Source organism: Tiliqua scincoides, chromosome 1 (assembly GCF_035046505.1).
Source record: "Tiliqua scincoides isolate rTilSci1 chromosome 1, rTilSci1.hap2, whole genome shotgun sequence".
NCBI lineage: Eukaryota > Metazoa > Chordata > Lepidosauria > Squamata > Scincidae > Tiliqua > Tiliqua scincoides.
This window is the reverse complement of record NC_089821.1, coordinates 16,951,852-16,975,861: the sequence shown is the minus strand read 5'-3', so window position 1 is coordinate 16,975,861 and position 24,010 is coordinate 16,951,852. Positions and strand designations below refer to the sequence as shown.

The 24,010-nt window shown below is 42.5% G+C and overlaps 1 protein-coding gene across 3 annotated transcripts in view; it reads left to right on the top strand.

Moving 5' to 3' along the window:
• Window positions 1–24,010, top strand: part of TTBK2 (tau tubulin kinase 2) — a 74,840-nt gene that overhangs the window by 34,291 nt on the left and 16,539 nt on the right. For 2 of the 3 annotated variants that reach the window (XM_066631117.1, XM_066631122.1), the window contains exons 5-14: window positions 1,077–1,217; window positions 5,120–5,224; window positions 12,257–12,322; window positions 14,091–14,183; window positions 14,832–14,957; window positions 16,066–16,223; window positions 17,000–17,216; window positions 19,833–20,041; window positions 20,436–20,976; window positions 22,061–22,309. In XM_066631117.1, coding sequence (XP_066487214.1) covers window positions 1,077–1,217; window positions 5,120–5,224; window positions 12,257–12,322; window positions 14,091–14,183; window positions 14,832–14,957; window positions 16,066–16,223; window positions 17,000–17,216; window positions 19,833–20,041; window positions 20,436–20,976; window positions 22,061–22,309 — 1,905 coding nt within the window. The remainder of the gene's footprint in view (window positions 1–1,076; window positions 1,218–5,119; window positions 5,225–12,256; window positions 12,323–14,090; window positions 14,184–14,831; window positions 14,958–16,065; window positions 16,224–16,999; window positions 17,217–19,832; window positions 20,042–20,435; window positions 20,977–22,060; window positions 22,310–24,010) is intronic. The other variant, XM_066631130.1, reaches the window with a different exon arrangement.

The window sequence follows — 24,010 nt, the reverse complement described above, 5'->3', positions numbered from 1 at the left end:
TTGGTGGGAGAAACATCAATAATCTCCGATATGCAGATGATACAACCCTCCACTCTGAAACCCATGAAGACCTAAAGTAGTCGATTTTGAAATGCAAAGAAGAAAGCGAGAAGTTTGGCCTCTTTTTGAACATCACAAAGACCAAACTTATGAGAATTGCAAAGAATAGAAATACCAAAATGTAATTGGTGGAGAGGAGCTTGAACATGTGGAAGTATTCACCTTTTTAGGGTCAATGATAAATCAAAACTGCGATTGTAGCCAAGAAATTAAATGACGAATTATGCTGGGTCACGCAGCAATAAGTATGAGTCAAATATGGGAAAGTAAGGATGTCAGCAACTTAACAACCAAGTGTAGATTAGTCCGTACTGTTGTGTGTAACATATGCCTGTGAAAGTTGGACAATGAAAAAGTTGGACAGAAGGAAAATTGATTTCTTTAAGCTATGATGTTGGAGGAGGCTCTTACATATTCCATGGACTGCAAAGATAACAAATAGAGAAGTGCTGCAGCACATAAAACCAGACATGCCATTGGAAGGAAAAATAGTAAAACTCAGATATACTTACTTCGGCCATGTTATATGGTCAGCATCATTGAAGAAAATTATGCTTGGAACTGTCAGTGGTAAAAGACGGGGACACCAAAGAATGCGTTGGCTGGATGTAATTAAAGCAGACACTGGCCAAAATATATAGCAATTGAAAGAAGCTGCACGAGATCGGAAATCACAGAGAGAGCTAGCTCATGGAATTGCCAAGGGTCGGACACGACTGAATGGATAATTTGATTCAATCTTCAAAAATTTTGAAGACAGAACCTTGAAATTAGACTTCCTTGGAATAAACAGGCATCTCCTACCATAGACTAGTATAATGCTATTAAAGTGGATAATGCAATATTCTGATATTTTAAGCGTCACTTTTGTTGCAGTTCTTCAGGGTACTAGAAAAAAGAATCCTTACATGGATTTAATTTGTTTCATTTTGATTTTGAGTAAATAAGTGAATCTTGGTGTTTTCCTTTTTTCACTTTGTGGGAGACCTTCTAAAAAATATCTCCTTGCTTCTCAGGGTCGGAACTTGGCAGATCTACGTCGAAGCCAAACTAGGGGGACCTTCACAATCAGTACTACTTTGCGACTTGGCAAGCAAATTCTGGAGTCTATTGAGAGCATTCATTCTGTGGGTTTTTTACACAGAGATATTAAACCAGTGAGTTTCTTCATAAATAAATTTGTCAAAACCAAGAACGAATGTAAGTTGTAACCGGTTTCATTACATCATAATTTATAAGTTGGTGTCTTCTCATGAGAACAACTAGGAAATTACCAATTCTTAAGATGGTAGTGCATATATTAAAAGCAAATGCTTGATTGTTGCTTCTGGTTAATGTTGAAATTCCTCAACTGTATTGATTTTTTCCCCCAGCAATAATAATTGCTTTTATGCTATAAAAGTAAGGTCTTTTAAAAAACTAAAAAACGATGACATCATTCATTGGGCATATATATCAGTGGTATTCAAACTGGGGCGTCGCGACGCCCCAACCTGTGGGTCCTGGCCTCTGCCCCCTTAAGGGGTGGGGGCAGCCAGGAGACAGGGGGAAGGGGGGCTCAGTGGGGCTCAGCCCAGGGGGGCTGCAGGGGCTTGGGCGCACTTGCCCAAGTCTCCTGCAGCCTCCTGGGGGTGCGGGGAACCCTGCGCAACCTTCGGCAGGGCTCCCCAGGTCAGGAAAAGTGAAAGTGGAGCGATCGTGCCCCGCTCCGCAAAACCGGAAGTGGAGCATGATCGCTCCACTTTCCCTTCTGATGGGGCTGCAGGGACTGGGGTGCACTCACCAGTCCCTGCAGCAGCCGTCCCTGTGTGCAGGGAGCCCTGCGCAAGCGCCTGCAGGGCTCCCCAGTTCAGGGAAAAGGAGAGTGGGGCGATTGCTCTGCTTCAACTTTTGTGGAGGCAGAGCAGATCATTCCGCTCTCCCTTTCCCTGACCTGGAGTGCCCTGCAGGCGCTCGCACAGGGCTCCCCGCATGCAGGGACAGCTGCTGAAGGGACTGGTGAGTGCATCCCAATCCCTGCAGCCCCTGAGTGACGCGATCTGGGGATCATGTCGCTGCCTCCCCCCTGCCCCTGCAAAAACTTACCGCGGGTTTCAAACTCCTGGAGAGTTTGAAAACCGCAGATATATATTATTAAGCACTCCCCACATCCTAAAGAGGTGAGAAGTTCAAAACTTTCAATTTTGTTACCCCCATTTAACTCTCCTTCTTTTCTTGTCTAAAACTGCAAAACCTCTTGCCACTCACACCCTGCAGAAACTATGTCCTGGCAGAAAAATTGCCTTTACTGTGGCAGACACAATAATTGAGAACAGTCCCTGTCTATTCAGCAGGCAAAGCATATGAGAAATCATAGTGATGAACCCATTTCCAGAAATCAATTTTAGAACAATAATGGGTTTCCAAAGGTGTAGCTTTTAGAGCGAGGATTAGGGGTTAAGGCACATGTACAATTGATGCTAAGAGCTGCAATCCTACATTTTTATCAGTTCCAATAATACAAGACACATGATGTAACATAATCATCATTGCAAGTTTCTTTACTCCTTTTCCACTTCATTAGCGTCTACTTGCAGGGCTGGAAAAACTCACAGCATGATGTTTTGTATTTGTTTAGGGAGAAGGGGAGCTTTTTGTGGCAATTGCATATGTACTGTAATGTCTAGTTCCAGCTTTCAGTATTCAAATACCATTTGTGTGGTTCAGATATCTGCAGGCAGAGCTTCCGTGTGGGAGACCCTGCCTGCTCTTCCCTTCTAGAAAGCCATCCAGAAAGACCAGGTACCCTCTGATTCAGAATCAACAGTTGCATCAAAAGGGAAAATTAGATAGGATTACAGTTCACGTAGAAATGCTTGCACATAGGTGCATGAGGCTCTGGATTCTTGGCTGTGTGTAGGAGCCCTTGCTCTCTTTCCAGGCAGGGAGCTCTGTGTCATATGGTGAGGGGAAAGGCATGCCATTTACTCCGCCAAGCCCCATGTAAAGATAGAGAGTTGGTAGATAGTGATGCTATTTTCAGTTCTTGTTCATTTGCATGCTTACACCGGCAACTTGGGAGCCGTGTCCCAGAAACTTCATTGGACCCCCTCCACTTCATACTTCCTTGCTGTTTTTCCACTTCCTATCATAAGGAAATCTTTTGCTCTGAAGATCCTTGTTGCCAAGTGGACTCTGCCTGAACTGCTACTGTCTCTCCTGAGCGGCATCAGTGCCCAGCAGTTGGGCAATGGCTTGGTGGTCTTAGGCTACTGACCATCCTTAGCTGGGGGAAAGGGGCCTTGTGTCTCATCCCCACCAGTCTGAGTTCCTTTTCTTTCCCTGCTGTGCCTCTGACTTCCTTGTTGCTTGAATCCTTTGACTATCTTCCTGTTTCCTTTCTCCTTTTTCCTCATAATATTCTTCTTTCCTCCCTCCTACAGTTTTCCTGTCTCACTGTTTTCTCCTTTGCTCCCCTCTCATTCATCTCCCTCTTCATCCTCCTTATGTCCCCAGCTCCTTCAAGGCTCTGCTCCTTCCAGATATGGAGGCCAACAAGTATCTGTCCTTCCGCAATGCCGAGTGATAATGTCTCTGCCAGGCATCTTGGACCAGAGCATTCCTTGGCATCTGGGTTACTGCAGAGCTATGGAGCATCACGCTGTGATGTAGAATTTTTTGGTGCTCTAAACTGAGTATCGTAACCTATTGCTACAGGTGAATGAAAGGTGTACCTTTATGCAAGGAAGAGACTGCTATTCCAGTTATCATAGTGCTAGGCTTTGGTTAATGCAATGACAAGCCTTCTGATAGCTTAACTAAATATAAATACAAATTAAGAGAACAATGCAGTTTTTTTGTTAATGTTTAAGAATTGTTTGCCATTATAAAAGCTTTTTTCTTTGCACCTTTGCAACTGAGTGAATTTGATTTTGTGCTTCAACTTCTGTATTGCTGTTTTGCCCTATGAGAACTTCCATGGTTACTTAGCATTAGCCATTTTAACTATACTAGTACTGAATAAAAAATGCTATCTTCCTTTTTAAATAACCAAGTACAGTGATTAGCAGTAGGCAAGCTCACCTTAGGCTAGGTTTAGGAAGCAAAGTAACATTATTAGTTTGATTGGGTATGATTTTTGGGTGCGTTGCTCTGCTACATATAGAATTTGGAGCTTGAGCCGAGATTTTAAAACCGAATAATTCCTGTCTCCTATGCATTTTGTACGTAAGTAACTGTGAATCTTATATTGCAGCATTGGTCACATTTCCATAAGAGAGCTTACAGTCTTAGACCATCTTATTCAGAAATAAATCCCAAATTCAGTGCTAGATTGAACTGCAACAGCCATTCTTTTGTGATGCTTTGTATATGAGTGTCAGAACCATGCACAGAAAGGAACATATATAAAGTTCATCTTTTATATTTATATGTGAGTAGAGTCTATTCCCAAAGGATGAGTGGGACAGGGTGTACATTGGTTCCCTCTAGGATCCTAAAGTGTAACAAAATTATTATAGCATAAGCTTTTGTGAGCTAGAACCCTTTTAATCACATACATTACGATACACCCCCTCTACGTTAACATTATTACAATTTTAACATAATATAATGTTTAAGTAGCTTGGTGACCATCCTGAAGTATAGCAAAAGAGGTCTTCATAGTGGTTTGTGGTTTAAGTAAACTACTGTGTTTGAAATGAACATACCTTTTAGGTAAGAATTGATTTGTAGAAAATCCTGTTAGTTTGCAATTCTCAGTTTGTGTCTGTCTTTGGCCAGGTAGTTGACTGAGGGTGCAATCCTAACCCCTTATGTCAATGCTTTCCAGCACTGGCATAGCGGTGCCAATGGGACATGTGCTGCATCCTGCAGTTGGGTGTCACTCATGGAGGCCTCCTCAAAGCAAGGGAATGTTTGTTCCCTTACCTCAGAGCTGCATTGCCCTTATGTCACTGCTGGAAAGCACTGACATTAGGGGTTAGGATTGCGCCATGAGAATATAAAATGAAGGCAGAAATCGTAACTAATAATTTATACGTTATAGGAGATAAGCACGCAGTTCTTCTTTTTCTTCTAGTCCAACTTTGCTATGGGGCGTTTCCCCAGCACGTGGAGGAAGTGTTACATGCTGGATTTTGGCTTGGCACGTCAGTTTACAAATTCGTGTGGGGATGTCAGACCAGTAAGAAATTCTAATTAAACTCTTAATAAATTTTAATGTGATATGTTTTACAGGACATGACTGCCAGATGGAATTGTTTTATCTGTACTTGATGCATTACATTTATAAACTGACATTTTTATGTGACCCTAGCAGTTACTGTAAAGAAGAGTTGGACACAGTTGTGTTCTAATTTTGTTCCTCAATATTGACATTCTGTGTGACCTTGAGCAATGCTGAATGCTTTGGTGCATCAGCTGATCTCAGCTAGCTAGAAAACTGTAAAAAGCAGAGCATCCAAGTACTAAATTATGTGGCAAAAGCAGACTTTACCAGAAAATTTTCTAAATAAATAAGCAGATGAATTCAGTAGTTTTAGTATAGTAATGCATTTATAATACTGCTTTCTATGACACTATTTTGGTATAGCACAAGTGGGGTCTTGATATCCACAAAGGAACTGTTCTTGAACCCCCTCCCCTGGATACCGAAAACTATGGATAAGTAAATCTGCAGTTTTTGGCCCCTTAAACCCTCAAAAGGGAACCAGAGCGCTTGCCTGGGACTTCTAACATAAGTCTTTTAAAATTGCCGGAAACCGGAAGTAGTTTTTTTTTGCCTTTTTGACCATTCTGAAGACCACAAAAGCCTCTAGCGGACTCACATGGCCTCTGTGGATTTCAGAAAGCCCTCTAGAGGGTTCAAGTGGGGCCAAGTCTGGCTCATCATGGGTCTAGGAGACCTTCATTGAGCCAAATCTGTGGATAAACAGGTTCCACATGTATTATAAAAAAGAAAAAAAGGTTAAAATCCCTAAAATTGTTTAGAAATTTTGGTGCAGAAATGCATTTTCCAGCCAGCAGAAGCTGCATATTCTGGCTAGTGCTGTGGCAATGAGAGCAATGTATTCTGCTTAGCGTGGACAGTGTACACAGTGTATTTGGGATAGCATAGGGCCAATTGCTTGCTATCAGGAAATGGTTAAAGAGGGGAAGCAGTAGGCTATCTATCCTAGGTGTCATCATCAGCACAGTGCCAGAGCTGGGCCTTTTCCTGCCATGGCTGCCACTCCTTTGCTGCCCCAGTCCCTGACCTGGAAGTAATTGTGGTGATGTTATCATGTCAACACAGTCACTTCCGGAATCATATCGGCAGTTCAAGCCTCTCCTGGAGCAATTCTTCGCCACTCTAAGGCCACGTTCTTCAAAGGAGACAAATGATGCGGCCCAGGCCCCAGAGCGGCATGGAATTACGCCCAAAGTGGCTGCCACTCTGGGTGCGATGCCGCTCTGGGCCACATCTTTTGCAAGTTGCGGCCATTCCAGCTGCAATTCAGTGCCGTTCTGGGCCTCCCCCTCCTCCTTTACAGGAGAAGAAGAGGGGGGCAGCCTAGAGCAGCAGCATGCCAGGAGTTGCAACTCCCAGCAAGCTGCAACTCTAGGCCACCCCTTTCCTCTCCTCCTATAAAGAAGGAGAGGAAGGGGGTGACTCAGAACAGTGCTGAATCACAGCCGGGCATGCCACCTCCTCCCTTCATCAGGAGGAAGGGGATAAACAGGCAGTGGGGGGCAAGGCTGGCAGCACCACCCTCGCAGGTGTGGTGCCTGGCGCATTTGGCACCGTTGCTCACCCAGGTATGCCACTGTAGATCAGCCAGAAGCCTGTAGTTTCCAAAGATGAGTAACATTCGGGCTATTCCTCCTGAGAGTAGCTCTTCCCATGATCTTCCTTCCATGTAGGAGGAGTGAGAGCACTCAGAGTGTCTCTGGAAGGAGGTTCCAATATCCTCATAACAATGAACCTTATTATTCTGATAACAAAGCTGCATTCCATGGTACATGTGAGGAACCCAGGAAAATAACTAGTAAAATGTGTGTTACTTGCAGTAAGAAGCGTTCAGGCTTAATGACCATAGTCTATGAAAGATTTCTTCTCTTCTCCCACCAACAGATCCTCCCTTGCAAATATCTCTTTGCCCAGGTCTGTCCTTAAAAGACAGAACTGGGTTGAGCAACAACACCATTTTATGCTTTTTATTATGTTGTGGGAGCTGTGACTTGTCATATTCCTGAGTGTGGGATTTTCTAATTATTTTTAGTAGTGCTGATGTACTAAAGACATAGGACAATAAACTTACAGCCCATTCCTGAGGTGCGTGGGGCTACTGCAATGCCAAAAATGGCTGCCATGGTATCCTGAGTGCAACCAGGCAGCCACCACCAACTCCTCTGGAGAAGGGGACTTTGTCCCCTTCCCCTGGGTAAGGAAAGTAGCCCACAGTGGGGCTACTCGATCCTGTAGCAACCTTTGGGCTGGCACAGAATCAAACTGTTGCAAAGGTTGCAGACATCACTTCTCATCTAGACAGGCTGATAGAGAGTGCTGGGGAAGAGGTAGCTGTTGTGGTGCATGTCGGCACCAATGACGTGGGGAAGTGTGGCCGGGAGGTCCTGAAAGCCAAATTTAGGCAATTAGGTAGGAAGCTGAAAGCCAGAACCCAAAAGGTAGTGTTCTCAGAAGTGCTGCCTATTCCAAGCGCAGGGCCAGCTAGGCAGGCAGAGATTAGGGGTCTCAATGTGTGGATGAGATGGTGGTGTAGGGAGGACGGGTTTAGATTCATTAGGCACTAGGGAACATTTTGGGACAAGCGGGGCCTTTACAAGAAGGACAGGCTCCACTTGAACCAGAATGGAACCAGACTGCTGGCGCATAACATTAAAAAGGTGTCAGAGCAGCTTTTAAACTGATCCCTGGGGGAAAGCCGACAAGAGCCGAGGGGCATCAGGTTCGGGACTTCTCTTCCCTATGGAATGAGGTCAGGGAGGTTAGAGAACAACAAGGCAGGGACAGAGTAGGAGTAGGAGTAGGAATTGGGAGTAGAAACATGATGGGATGTGATAGCCCATCCAGCAAAGTGAGAGACTGCAAGGATAAAGGAGATAATAAGCAGCCCATCTTGAGGGACTTCGTATACCAGTGCTTTTATGCAAATGCCCAAAGTCTCCGAGCAAAGATGGGAGAACTGGAATGTCTAGTGACTAGGGAAAACATTGACATAGTGGGCATAATAGAAACATGGTGGAATGCGGAAAACGAGTGCGATACCGCAATCCTAGGATATAAACTCTTTAGGAGGGACAGAGAGGGGCGTGTTGGTGGTGGGGTAACTATTTGTGTTAAAGAAGGGGTGGAATCCAGCAGAGATTGAAGGTGGGTCTGACTCCACCATAGAATCACTGTGGGTTAAATTACCAGGTTTGAGGAGCAATGTAATACTGGGGGCATGCTGTTGTCCTCTGGACCGGAAACCAGAAGGGGACCTTGAAATGAGAAAACAGAACAGGGAGGTATTGAGGAGGGACAGGATTGTAATCATGGAGGAATTTAATTTATCAATTGGGTCAATTTGTGCTCTGTTTATGAAAGAGAGTGGTTTTCTTGACATGCTAAATGACTGTGCTTTAGAGCAGCTAGTCATGGAGCCCACCAGAGGACAGGCGACTCTGGATTTAGTATTGTGTCGCACTCGACCTGGTTAGAGAGGTAAATGTTACTGAACATTTGGGGAACAGTGATCATGCTGCAATTAGTTTCAACATGCATGTCGGGGGAAGAGTGCCAAACAAATCTAAAACAAAAATCCTTGACTTCTGAAGGGTGGACTTCCCTCAAATTAGGAGGCTAGTTAGGAAGAAGTTGAAAGGGAAGGTAAAGAGGGTCCAATCCAAAGTGCGTGGAAGCTGTTTAAAACAGCAGTAATAGAAGCCCAGGAGAAGTGTATACCGCAAAGGAAGAAGGGCTCCACTAAGTCCAAGAGGGTACCTGCATGGCTAACCAGCCAAGTTAGAGAGGCTGTGAAGGGCAAGGAAGCTTCCTTCTGTAAATGGAAGTCTTGCCCTAATGAGGAGAATAAAAAGGAACATAAACTGTGGCAAAAGAAATGTAAGAAGGTGATACGGGAGGCCAAGAGAGACTATGAGGAACACATGGCCAGCAACATTAAGGGGAATAATAAAAGCTTCTTCAAATATGTTAGAAGCAGGAAACCCGCCAGAGAAGCAGTTGGCCCTTTGGATGGTGAAGGAGAGAAAGGGGAGAGAAAAGGAGACTTAGAGATGGCAGAGAAATTAAATGAGTTCTTTGCATCTGTCTTCACGGCAGAAGACCTCGGGCAGATACCGCCGCTTGAACGGCCCCTCCTGACCAAGGAATTAAGTCACATAGAGGTTAAAAGAGAAGATGTTTCAGACCTAATTGACAAATTAAAGACCAATAAGTCACTGGGCCCTGATGGCATCCACCCAAGAGTTATTAAGGAACTGAAGAATGATGTTTCTAATGTCTTGAGTAAAATATGCAACTTGTCCCTTGAAATGTCCACGGTGCCCAAAGATTAGAGGGTAGCACATGTCACACTGATCTTTAAAAGGGAGGAGAGGGGACCTGGGAAACTATAGGCCAGTCAGCCTAACATTTGTTCCAGGTAAGTTGGTGGAATGCCTCATCAAAGATAGGATCTCAAAACACATAGATGAACAAGGCTTGCTGAGGGAGAATCAGCATGGCCTCTGTAAGGGTAAGTCTTGCCTCATGAACCTTTTAGAATTATTTGAAAAGATCAACAGGCATGTGGATGTGGGAGAACCCATGGACATTATATATCTGACTTTCAAAAGGCGTTTGACACGGTCCCTCACCAAAGGCTGCTGAGAAAATTCCATAGTCAGGGAATTAGAGGGCAGGACTTCTCCTGGATTACGAACTGGTTGAGGTCCAGGTAGCAGAGAGTGGGTGTCAATGGGCAGTTTTCACAGTGGAGAGAGGTGGAAAGTGGAGTGCCCCAAGGATCTGTCCTGGGACCTGTACTTTTCAGTCTGTTCATAAATGACCTGGAGACAGGGTTGAGCAGCGAGGTGGCCAAGTTTGCAGATGACGCCAAACTTTTCCGAGTGGTGAAGATCAGAAGAGATTGTGAAGAGATCCAGAAGGATCTCTCCAAACTGGCAGAATGGGCAGCAAAATGGCAGATGCATTTCAAAGTAAGTAAGTGTAAAGTCATGGAAATTGGGGCAAAGAATCAAAACTTTACATATAGGCTAATAGGTTCTGAGCTCGATGAACGTGTCGACCCAATGTGTAGTGGCAGTGAAGAGGACTAATTCCATGCTTAGGATCATTATGAAAGTCATTGAGAATAAGACAGCTAATATTGTAATGCTTTTGTACAAATCAATGGTAAGGCCACACCTGGAGTATTGTGTCCAGTTCTGGTCGCCGCATCTCAAAAAGGATATAGTGGAGATGGAAAAGGTGCAAAAGAGAGCAACCAAAATGATTACTGGGTTGTGGCATCTTCCCTTTGAGGAAAGGCTACAACGTTTGGGACTCTTCAGTCTAGAAAAGAGGCACCTGAGGGGGGGACATGATTGAGACATACAAAATTATGCAGGGGAAGGATAGAGTGGATAGAGAGGTGCTCTTTACAATCTCACACAACACCAGAACCAGGGGACATCCACGAAAGTTAGGAGAGTTAGGGCAGATAGAAGAAAATATTTTTTACCCAGCATGTAGTTTGTGGAAATCCTTGTCACAGGAAGTAGTGAGGGCATCTTGCCTGGATGTCTTTAAGAGGGGATTGGACAAATTTCTGGAGGAGACGTTCATTATGGGTTATAAGTCATAGTAGGTATGTGTAAGCTCTTGGTTTGAGAGGCAAGCTGCCTCTGATTGCCAGATGCAGGGGAAGGCACCAGGATGCAGGTTGTGTCTGTTGTCTTGTGTGCTCTCTTGGTGGTGAGACCATTTGATGGGCCACTGTGAGATACAGGTAGCTGGACTAGATGGGCCTTTGGCCTGATCCAGCGGGGCTCTTCTGATGTTCTTAAACAGCTTCATATGGGGCCATGTGGCCTGACACGGAGCTCGGGATCCGGTCGAGCCCTCCGCCCGCCCCACTCCCTCCCCCTGCCATGCCCCCACCCACCCTCCGCCAGCCTCCTCCCTGCTTCCCCCCACACTTCCACCTACCTCTCCGCCGTAGCTCAGCACCTGCTGGTGCTGGGCTAGCTCCGGTGCTTGACTGGTGCTAAACCCCATAAACGTGCCTTATGGCATGTTTGTGACAGTGCACACCAGCGGTGATCTGGCACACATCACAAAGGATTGGGCCTTAAGTCTGCAATCCTTTACTTTCTTTATAATAAACTTCATTGTTCAGAGTGGGACTTTCTTCTGTCTCACTGACTACTTCTTACTTACTTGTGACATGCCTAGGATTGAGGTGTTAGTCTTATAGGGATTAGTGAAGATCCCTTCTAAACTATTGTCTTTTATTCTTAGCTTCGGGTAGCATAAATAACTTAGAGCAGTGTTTCTTAAACTGTGGATCGGGACCCACTAGGTGGGTCATGAGCAAATTTCAGGTGGGTCCCCATTCATTTCAATATTTTTTTTAATGTATTAGACTTTATGCTACCACAGTATACGACTGCATTTGAGGAAATGTTACAGACCTGTACTTTTAACAAGCTACTCTATATATTTTTAGCAATAAGTCAATGGGATATACTTCTGGGTAAATGTGGGTAGGATTCCAGCCTAGGATTGTTAAAAATTTTCCTGCTTGATGATGTCATTTCCGGTCTTGACATCACTTCTGGTGGGTCCTGACAGATTCTCATTCTAAAAAGTGGATCCTGATGCTAAATCCTCACTGACTTAGAGAATTACTTTAAATATGATATTGGGCTGCAGCAGATGTTATATTTGATACAATTAAAAGTGCTCTATTAATAATAAAAAAATTAGAATGCAATATGGTTCAGTATAAAGGGATTGAACTATTTGAAGCATGACGTTGCTTGTTTCCCTTGTATGCTGTTTAAAATATTTTACAGATATGTAGCAGCAATAAAGTAGTAGGCTGAAGAAGCCTGTGTGTCACTGGTAGAGACTGCATACTTTTCTTTGCCTTGTCTCTTAGGTGTACTTGAAACTAATGTGTGTCGTAATCTCTAACACTGAACAAATATTTTTCTGTCATATCAATAGCCTCGAGCTGTTGCTGGTTTTAGAGGGACAGTGCGGTATGCATCAGTCAATGCTCATAGGAACAGAGTGAGTATTTATTACTACTTAAATTAGTCTGACTGTTTAGTAATCATTGGCAATTGCCACTGATATTATCTTCTCTTTCTGCCTTTCGTACATGTTTCTGTGACTAATTTATGCACAGAAAATAATATTCTGAGATAATCTAAAATTTTATCAATAGAATATGCCTATTTACTTTAATAAGAGTGTTCTGGCCTTGGAAAGAAAACGTATACCACTTCTAGTATTTGCTCCAATGCCATAGAACCAGCTGCCCTTTGAGGAGGAGGAAGAAGAGCCAGCAAGTTGAGGAACCACCATGGCAACCTCCACCTGCTGGTGCTTCTTTTAGCCTGGATTGTGCCCCTTACCAGTGGTCATAGAAACACCAATGGTGGGGGGGGGGGGAAGAGAAGAGAAAAAAAGCTAGCAAGCACAGCTCCTCTTTCTAGCCAATCTTTTTCCTGCTGTAATGATTTCCTGTTGTTTGTTTTTTGTCTGGAGCCTTGTCTAATGAAGGGTGAGCTACATGTGCTTTTAAACAAATAATAATTCCTGTTTTAATTATGTGCCATGATACTAACACAGGAAAAATTAATAAGGGAGTTGAGTTTGATCCAACTACTACTTCCATGGATGCACGTCAGACACTTGCCTATAAGTCAATAAGTTGAGGGCAGGTTTTGAGCCAAAAATCATGGAATTTTCTATGACCCTCAGATAAGTCGGGGGTTAAACTTAGGGGGGTGTCTGACTATAGTTTTGTCTGATTTTACCCGAGGCCAGATCCTGAAAAATAACCTACCACTAATTGTTACCTAAGAACTGTAGTCTAATTTAATTAAAAACATAGTAAAAGATCATAAGATACATTTTTATTCTTTTTCAATTCTTATCTTCACCACCTTTTTGTAAATGCTATCAGAGTAAGTGCACTGTAAACAACATATCAGTAAAACGGTGGTTCCCAACCTGGGGTTCGTGTACGCCAGGGGCACTCAACAGGACCTTTAGGGGTACTTAGAAAAGAATGGAATAATAGCAGAAAAAGGCAAGTACTGCTTCAGCCAGCAAGGCAGGAAGGGATATAGCTAGTTGGCTGTGAAAGCCCCACCAGTAGCTAGTTTTTGGCCATCAATTCTTATATGAACCAGTGCTTGAAAACTAGCACAGTAAAAAAACTCTCTCTCCCTCTTTCTCTGTATAGCCATAAGGTAAGACGTCCATAGCCGGAAGGACTTAATACATGTCCTAAAATTTCTGATAAAATGTGGAAAGAGTCACTTAAGAAATAAACAGCCCCTCTTTTTCAGAAGGCTCTGTCCACCAAAAGGGACATTCTGGGATTGGTTGTGTGTCACGTCCCCATTCTGGGATTGGTTTGATATGGCTATCAGGAGGATGTTCCTTTTGTGCTGTGCAAGACAGTGATAATATTTCTAACTATTATAATTGACAGTAACTAAATCAAGTAAAACAAAAATAAATGCTGTGTAGCTGTTCAAAACAGTTTTCTTCTTATTGCAGAGTTAGCTAAAATTTCCTGAAACTCCATCATTAGAAGCTTCCTCCTGTTGCATCTGATGTGGAGGGTCTTGCAAGGACCCTTTCAACTCATGGAAGGGCCACGTTTGAGTGCAATGTCTGCTTTGCTTGAAGAATAAACTTCTGACAGAGCTATTCTTCCTAAACACTTAGGATACAACCCTTTATTATTCAGACAGGGAAGAGTTCTGGCAGGGAATACAGTGTGTTGGGTAGCACAAGATAACAATTTTCTTTTCTTTTGTAGGAAATGGGACGTCATGACGACCTCTGGTCTCTGTTTTACATGTTGGTGGAGTTTGTGGTTGGCCAGTTGCCCTGGAGGAAAATAAAAGACAAGGTCTGTTGAGAAATAATATCTGTTGAGATGAACTGAGGACAATATCTTTTAGTTCTCAGTTTCTCAAAAATTTCTTTCAAAATCTTAATGTTTATAAAATTGTTTTCCTATTTCAGTGCATTAATTTTTGAATTAGGTCCTTTACATGGCTGGCATTGGTAGAAAGTTCCATTTAATGTAGTCAAAGATAATAATACCCATTTGCTAAATGTTCAAGTCAGTAAGTTTTTTTCCCTGCAGAACTTCATTTCTTTCAGAGAAGTTTACCAACAGTTGATATGAATTTGTTATTGGAGAATTTTAATTTGACTTGGCTCTGACATGTAACAGTTGCCAAAAATTTCATTTGATTTCAAATGGCTTTTACACAGTTGATGTAATATTTCAATTTAAAAGCTTTTATAAACTTGTATTTGGCTGTTGGAGCAAAGATGGGCCATATTACAGCTTTTTACTGACCTTAACTTTTAAAACCAGGATGTTTGCAATTTTCCTATATGAACACATTGGAAAGTCAGGACTAAGGTGTATAGTGCACAAAATAAGTTAATGTGATAATAAGACTTGCTCTAATGTCTGTGCAATAGTGGGTAAATATTTGCTGTTAATAAGATCAGTATGGTCATTATTTTGTTTTCCTACTCATAGGAACAAGTGGGGTCCATTAAAGAGAGATACGATCATCATCTGATGCTGAAACATCTTCCTCAAGAGTTTAACATCTTTCTAGATCACATTTCAACTTTAGATTATTTTACCAAACCTGACTACCAGGTATGGTTTTAAAATAAAATCTTATTTTATAGTATAAGTTTTTTCGTTGGTTATATATTTTTGGTTATATCGATATACAACCTGCTTTCTTGACCTATTAAAAAGGCTCACAGTTTTACAAACATGTTTGACAGTCTCCTATTATATGAAGTAGTATTGCTGCTTTAGCAGCCAGCATGGAAAATGTGTTGTGTGACATGCCATCATCTCTTTTATTATATTTGAGTTGGAGTTCATCAGTATTGTCTGCGCTGATTGGCAGCAGCTCTCCAGGTTTCAAACAGGGATCTTTCCCAGCTCTACCTGAAGATACCAGGGATTGGCATTCTAGGGGTGTCTTGAACCTTCTGCATGCAGGGCATGTGCCCTACCACTGAGCTATGGCTCATCAACGTCTTTGACTTTCTGATGGAAGCGTGTATGTTGCAGATAAGAATGTTGTGCTAACTTCTTGTAAGGGTTGATTTCAACATAATGTTCATCTTGTTAATGGAATTGCCTCATAATGTTGAACAGATTCCATTAATGGAATGAGAAAATAGGGTTATCAGCATAACCTTTCAGTGGGAAAATTATTAGTTGGAATACTAGATTCTCAGTGAATTGTCTCTGGCAAGGTTACATGAATAGCCCAATACTATTGGCTGTCTCTGCTGCCAGAACCAGAACCTGCTGCCAGAATTCTGGTGGCAGAATGCACTTTCTGGCTGTCATGAAATTTGCTCCCGAAGCACACGGTGTCACGTGATTCTGGACCACTGCTGGAGAGGCCTTGGAGGCCCCACGTGTGGCAGCAGGACAACAGAGGCCTGCCAACGGAGGTGAGTTGGCAGAGTGGGTGTAACGGGGTAGAGGGGTGGGCATAATGGGATCCCATTAAACCAAGAAAAAAACGTAATACTAGAATTGCAATTGTCCTTTGCTTACCAGATGAATAATGATAGTTCTATAATTTGATTAGAATATATGTCTTGTATGACAGATAGGCCTGTGCATAACTTCAGAATATTTTAGGAGAGCCAAAATTTACAAGATTCACTGTGAGCGTTGGTAACTCTCCCACAAAAATGGATGGGGTCTCTATAAACTCTTTCTTTTACTTCTTTAGCTTCTCATGTCTGTCTTCGACAACAGCATGAAGACTTTTGGGGTGATTGAAAGTGACCCTTTTGACTGGGAGAAGAGTGGAACGGATGGCTCTCTAACTACCACCACCACATCAACTACTCCTCAGTTGCACACTCGTCTGACCCCAGCTGCAATAGGGTATATTAGGGACTTTCATTTCATGTCAGCATGTTAATAATGTGGCACCTGAAGCTCTCTCATATATCTGCCTGCATTTTTGCTTCTAAAGTTGCCAACTGCTGATCTAAAAGAGTGGGCTTTTGTTCCTTTTAATAGTTTTGTGGTAAGGAAAAATTAGCAGGTGCTTCTTTGCCCATCTGTTCCCTTCACAACCTGATATTGATACACGTAAATACTCCAGATTTTGCTGGGAAATATCTCTCATATTTCTAGAGTTCATTAATTTTGTTCTCTAAAAATAAAATCAGGGCTTTTGCTACCCACAGATTTTAGCAATTCCCTGTATGAATATGGCAAGGCTATCGTTCTATATTTATAGCACTGAATATTATGGCAACCAAATTACCTGTTTACCATTTAGAAAGTGGTTTGAATGGAGTCTAAAGCATCAGTAATGATAACTCAATTAACAGTAACTTGCAGAGAAATCTGCAGTGATACTGATATTATCAGAGTGATTTCAGAGCACAAACTGTAGAGTCATGGTACAGTATTCAGATAGCACTATCTGCTGGATGTATATTTCACCATCTTTTTAGAAGAACAGAGCAATTTCCTATTTTTGTGAGTTCCTTTTCAGCACAATCAGTGGGGCTACACCTAAAGAAATGTACATCCTAATATTTGTAATACTTCTGCCAGACCTTCTGCTTTAAGACACATTTGTGACCCTCGGCCAACACAGCTTGTTTTGGACTGATACATTTTCACTGTTGTTTTTCACTTCTGTATAGAATTGCCAATGCCACACCAATCCCTGGAGACTTGATGCGAGAAAATACAGATGAAGTGTTTCCAGATGAGCAGCTCAGTGATGGTGAGAATGGGATCCCTATTGGGATCTCTCCAGAGAAGTTACCAGAATCTCCTGGACATCATCGTCCTCAGGAAAAGGATGTGTGGGAGGAGATGGATGCAAATAGGAATAAGATACAACTGGGCGTCCATAAAGTAAGTGCTGTAGTTGTGTAGACACTAACATTCAACAGTTGTTTGCTTTGTCAACATATTATTTGTCTTCCTGACTCCAATCAAAGTACCCTTTCTCTCTCCAGCAATACCCAGTCAGATGCCTATGAATTCAATAAGCAGGGTGTGATTGAGCTAGCCTCTTCATCTGTTCTCATCATCTCTTACGCAACTTTTAAACATGGAAGTTCAATTTTTAGCTATCCATAACCATTGTCAGAGTTATTCTTCATGAAATTGCCCAATCTCTTTCTGAATGTCATCTGGGAAAATGGCTATTACTACTAGATTTGTACAGGACCTTCTGTGCCATTGAATTCCATAAATTATTTGCTTTTTGTTTATCCTGAACCTAATGCCAAGTGGTATTGTTGGATGACTCGGAGTTTTTAAGATAAATGTGAGAAAATTCCTCTCTCCACACAACACCTTCTGTAATTTTATAAACTACTGTAACATCCTTCGTCTTCCTGTCTTGTCTCTCCCCCCCCCCCCAAAAAAAGGTAACTAAGGGCGCAGTCCTGAGTGCACCTTGGGCTGGCACAAGGGACGGTCACAGGAGGCCCAGGAGGGTCACAAACATGCTGTAAAACACATTCGTACCTCCTCAAGAGTCAGCTGCACCAGTGCAGGGACATGTGTCGGCCATCCACGCTGACTTGGACAGGATGGGTTTCATCAGCCAAGCTCAGCCTGCCCCTCAGTTGTGGGGCAGGTGGGGAGTGGGAGGCGGGGCTGGGACCTTGCTGTTATGCCATATACCAACCCTGTTCCCCAAGTAGTGTAGAGCGGCTGCAAGCCACTCCGCTGTCCTTGGAATTATGCCACCTCCATGGTGCAAGTCCGAGGAGACCCATTGGGGCTCTGGTGGCTTACCCAGCAGTAAGGGAAAGAGTTTCCCCTTGCCTCTGGCTGAGCCACTTTAGGCCCCTATCGTGCGCTGGGTACAGTGCAGGCCTCCTGGCTGCCTTTTCCAGTGCAAGATGGGATTGCGCTGTAAAGAAGTTAAAGCACCTTTTCACAGGGAAGATGCTCCTTTCATCTGATCGTTTCAGGGCGCAATACAAACCCGCGCTGGAGCAGGCAAGCCAGGAGGCTTGCGCTGCATCCAACGCGAGTTTCTGGCCATCAGCGGCTCAGCTAGAGGCAAGGGGAAGCTCTTCCCCCTACCCCTGGGCATGGGCTGCTGGCCCCAACGGGTCTCCTTGGACCTGCGCCACCTCTGGAGGTGGCGCAAGTCTGAGAAGAGCGGAGCAGCTTGAACCCGCTCTGTTCTCCCCAGGGACAGGGCTTGGGATCAGGCATAACTGCCGGGTCCCAGTCCCGCCCCTGGGCTCCCTGCACGCCCACTCTCCACCCATTGCCCGCCCTCCCACCTTCTCCCCGCCCCCCACGACTACCTTTGCTGCTTGTTTTGGCGTGGGTGCGCTGGCACAAGCGGCGGGGAGGAAGCCGCCACAGAGGCTTCCTACCATGGATGCACCTTCCTCTAGATGCGCCAATGCAGCTTCCTCCCATGGAGGTGCAAACGTGCTCTATGGCACGTTTGCGACCCTCCCCGGGCTCCTATGCTGGCATAAGTACTGATTAGGATTGTGCCCTCAGTTGCTCTTATCCAGTTCTGTGGTTTTGGTGGGCCACTGTGAGGTACAGGAAGCTGGACTTGATGGGTCTTTGGCCTGGTCCAGTGGGGCTCTTCTTGTGTTCTTACCTTTTTGAGATGGAGTGGACCAGAACCGCAATATTCCTAATTATGTTGCACCATATACTAGTATCCTAGGATTGTGAAAGTGCTTTGTTTTTAAAATCTTGTTACTATTGTATTGTTACAATTGAACTTGCCTTTATTGGCATAACATACTGAGCTGACATTGGCGTGACAGTATTTCGCTATCACCCCAAATCTACTTCTTGATAGCTAAAACAGTTTATCTGCACACTTGTGAATTAAAGATTTTTTTTTATCCCAATGTATTTATATGTACTTTATGCTGATTCTCAGCTGCTGTCAGTTATCCAATGCTGGTGTAGCATACTGAGTTAAAATTGCTCTGTAAAGACAGTCATTACTTAATAATTATAACCTAGTATATTTGGTGGACTATACAAACTTCAATTCAAAAAAGACCCATTATGATTTTTTTAGAGACCTGGATTGTGCATGTGAGTATAGGTTTTTGTGTTGTTGAAGGCTTTTAAAACACCACTTCTGTGCCATGACCTCCCTGCCTACATGCTTCCCTTAGCATATTATAAAGGTGGTCAAGCCACTGCTGTCTTCTACAAAAGCTTTGTACCTAGAACAGTTCCTTTTGTGTGGTAGTGGGAAGCATATTATAAAGGTGGTCAAGCCACTGCTGTCTTCTACAAAAGCTTTGTACCTAGAACAGTTCCTTTTGTGTGGTAGTGGGATCTATACGCTTAGAATTATCTGTGTTTCAGATAATTTCTGACTACACACAGTATTGCATATTTTTCATATATAACTGAAATAACTTCCTTGTCAGTGTTTTGATAGAAGCTGGCATATCATCCACTGTATTTGGTTGTTTTTTTTTCCTGTTTTGTTACCCCAATGAAATACGTGTTTTATAACAGGCTGCTACAGAAGAGGAAAACAGCCATGGGCCAATTAATGGCATGCTTAATGCACCAAGCCTTGGTTCTCCAATTCGAGTTCGCTCAGAGACACAGCCAGACCGGGATGTCCCCTTGGTGCGAAAGTTAAGATCAATCCATAGTTTTGAACTGGAGAAACGTCTCACCTTGGAATCAAAGCCAGATACGGATAAATTTCTGGAAATCTGGTACGTAACAGTTTTTTGTGTGCTGAGCTTTCTTTGCAGTTGTATGCCTTATAGTGAGTCATCCTTTTGATGGTTCTTTGGCACATATTTTGCTGTTAATTCATGTCATATGATTGATTCTGTAAATGTTTGGAAGGTAATCCCAGGTTTTAGTGTGGGGGGGCGAGTCTATTTTTTAAGACTAGCAAGTCTGTATAATTTGAGGCAAGTTCTAAAAGGCTGATTAAATTGTCCATTGGAAATACAGATGTCTAGTGACTTTTGATATTTTCCAAAAATAGCAAATGACCTGAAAATTATATGTATATTAAGAATCCTGTTGCTCTCTGCTTTTACATTGTTCAGGTCTGATGATAATCATTTGCTCTCTTGTATGTAACTGATTTCTCTCTAGCATGGAGAAGAAGAAAAGAGAGTTAAATGCTGGCAAGGAAGCTGCTGCTGCTTCTCAGAAACTGCCTGCAGTCACTGCCTCCAATGAGCATGTTTGGCGCTATGATGAAGAATACCTACCTGAAGCTTCCAAGCCTGCTTCCAGCAGTTCTCCAGAACAGGGTGATGGTGCTGTTAGCAATGGATATGTAGCTGTCAATTTGAGCTCCTGTCAGCCTGAAATTGACTCTAAAGAATGGGTGATAGTAGATAAGGAACGGGATCTGCAAGATTTCAGGACTAATGGAGTTTTAGGGCATAAAATAACTGGAAGTCCTTCTGATGAGGAACCTGAGGTACTTCAAATACTTGAGGAGTCACCACAAGACGATAAGCTTAGAGCTTATACCAAGAATACAGCTGTGGGAACAACCTTGAATCTAGCTGTTGAACATTGTGGTACTGCAGATCAACTAGAACTCCCAGTTGGAACTGCTAGCCATCTCCTTGCAGTCACGCCCACAAGTCTGATGGAGGCCCAAGCAGAAGGGGCTCTTACTCCAGTAAGTGAACAGCTAATATCTCTCGGTTGTATTCAGACAATGTAAGAAATCAGTTTCTGAAAACATAACATCTGAAGTCTAAGCAAAATTCTATTTAAAATAAGTACCCTGATTAAAATTGAATTATTTGGTACTTTAAGAAGGGGATAGTAATTGACAAAGCTTTGCAGGAACTGTTTCCTGGGATATAGCATGCATTTTCATGATATCCACAGTTCTCAAAGGTGTGAAGTGTCACACAAATCACATATTAGCATGATTACAAGTGCTTACCCAGGGTATACATACTTCACTTAAATTTGTTGTGAGGGGTTTAGTTAATAATGAGACGTGTCATCCTGGTATGTTATACACATGTTCTATTCCATGTACAATAGTTCTGGGTATTTTATCCATATAGATTGCAGTAGTGCTTACATCTGGAATGGTGTCTTCAGTGTAGACTTAACAATCTAAGCACCTTATTTCATTCCATGATTTTGAAATGCCAATTGTGTGTACATATATCTGAAAACTGCCTCAATTCTGTAAAGATATACAGGGTATACTCCTGTTTTGTATACACATTGGATGGAATTCCAACTAGCGTGTCTGTCATTGGTAGCTCACTGCACAAACTGAAGCTTCCTCCATCAACTCAAGTTGCCCCCCCCCCCCGAGCAGAATGCTCTTTCTGTTCATGGAGTAACCTTTGTTTGTACAGTGAGTTCCCAACAATGGGAGCATTAGTTAGTTTGCCACTCTGTATATTTCAGCACTATGTGACTGTGCTAGTAAAACAATGTCCGTGAAGGAAACACTTCAGGAAATATCTTTTACAAGTAGATTCAGAAGTGTTTACAGAAATTATACCAGAGGAATTAAATGAAAACTGAAAGGGTATTACCAAGTCATGATTAAATCATTGTGTGGTTGTTTCTGCATTTTTTCCCCTACAGATATTTTAAGACTATTGGTTTTCTCCTTTGCTTTGTTAACTACAGGAAGAAATGAAGTATTACATAGTCGTAGAGCAACCAAAATTAAGTGGTGTTAATTTATGTTTGAAACATTTTCTCTTTTCCCTGCCATGTTGTTCTCACAGCTCAACTCACCTCACATGCTGCATTTCTCCATCCCAAGAATTTCAAGCCCCATCCTCCGTACCCTGAACCCTATAGCCCATCTCACCACCCACCCGGACCCTAAGAAAGAGGCTGATTTTCCAAGGAGTCAGTCGGCAGAGAGTCACTCTTCCTCTTCCTGGTCAGCTGCCCGTAGGCAACTTCCTGTCATTCCCGGTGGAAACAAGTTTCCCCCTGTCATTCGCATCTCAAAAGCACAACTCCAGCAGGTGAATGCATCTTCATCAAAGCAACTACACTGTGTCAGTTATTTGCCAAGTCATACAGTTCTCAGCTACTTTGCTTTGATCTCATGTTACTCTAAATTTTACTTTTGGGGAAAGGGATGGAAGCATTTTAATATTTAACAGTTAAAACACAGAACAATCTACCTCATAACAGCAATAAGTATTCCAACCAAGAATGTCAAGCCTAATGTGTGGCAGAGTTCATGAATGCGGAAGCTGTCCTGTTCTCATATTTGACCCAACCTCTGACTAAAGGCAGGGAATATACAGTAGCCATCAGAATGCACCCAATTTTGCAAAATGCAGGCTGTATTTAGTAGGTGTATCAACATCTGTTTTTTTAGATCAAAATCTTGAAGCAGATTTTGCATAGTATGTTTACACCAACAGGCATTCTGATCCTTTACAGTTTACTATCTAATTCTCACAACATCCCTGTAATGTAGTATAGAATTACTCTTCTCTTTTATGCGTAGTATACACAGACAAAAAATTTCTTCAGTCACTTTTCACTGTATTTATGGCTGAGGTAGTATGTTTTAGTACAAAGTCAGTGACAAAGTTCTGCAGATTTAAATTGCTGTGAATTGTCTCCCAAGGCTGCAATCCTAACCACACTTGCTTGAGAGTAAGCCCCATTGAACAAAATGGGACTTACTTCTGAGTAGACATGGTTAGGATTGTGCCCTTAGTTGATCCACTTGAGCAAAACTAGATGTACAGTGTTAGCTAGCCATAGGATGATCGTTTAAAACACTAAAAATACAATATCCACACTAATTAAAAGCAGCTGAGTAACTTCTGCTTGCAATGACTATTAAGCAGTGTTGCTTAACCTGTCATCTTATTTCATCGTAACCATAAATATTGGCACATACAAATGACTTTTTCTGCACAACCCTCTTATTGTTTTATATACAAAACATTTGTTTAAAATAACACATCTGATAATGTTTTTGATTTCTTTTCCCATTAAAAATTGTTGCTGATGAAGATCAATGATTAGTTTTTATAAGTCAAGTGAAGCTGTATGTACTATTGTAAAAATTATGTCAGTGAATCAAATGATCAGCTTTCTCTGCAGCAGCAGGTGGCCTTCCTCTTCTACATTTGGGTACTTCTTAATTTGACCTTTTGAATTCTAATCTCTTTTCATGTTGAAATTGCAGTGTTTAAAATTCTCTGTTACCAGGAAAATGAAACATTGCATGATCTGAGGGCACATAATGCAGCAACTTTGATGAAGCTAAATGGAATTGGTTATTGCCTGAATGGAAGGTGGCCTTGAATTTCATGGAAGAAATGCAGGATATAAATGAAGTCAGCAAAACATGTTCATGTCTTTTTCAAGTTGTAATAGTCTTATGCATTTCATGTTGTGTCCCTGGGGTGGAATATACTTTTATAATCCTGTGTGTTAGGAAAAATTGTGTCAGAAATGGAGGAATTTTTACAGGGTTGTATTCTAAGAGGTGGATGTGGAAGCAAGTGGCATTTTGCGCTGATCTATGTGTGTTTGCTCAATCACATGCTCTGGATATCACACAGCAATTACATTTGAAATGTTACATCTGCCTCGTTGTGCACTTGTACAGCACGCTAAACCTAGTCTGGATTCCATTTGGATTTCTGTGCAAAACAACCTTACGCTACTACTTCCTTGTGCAGAAGCTCCCTTATTCA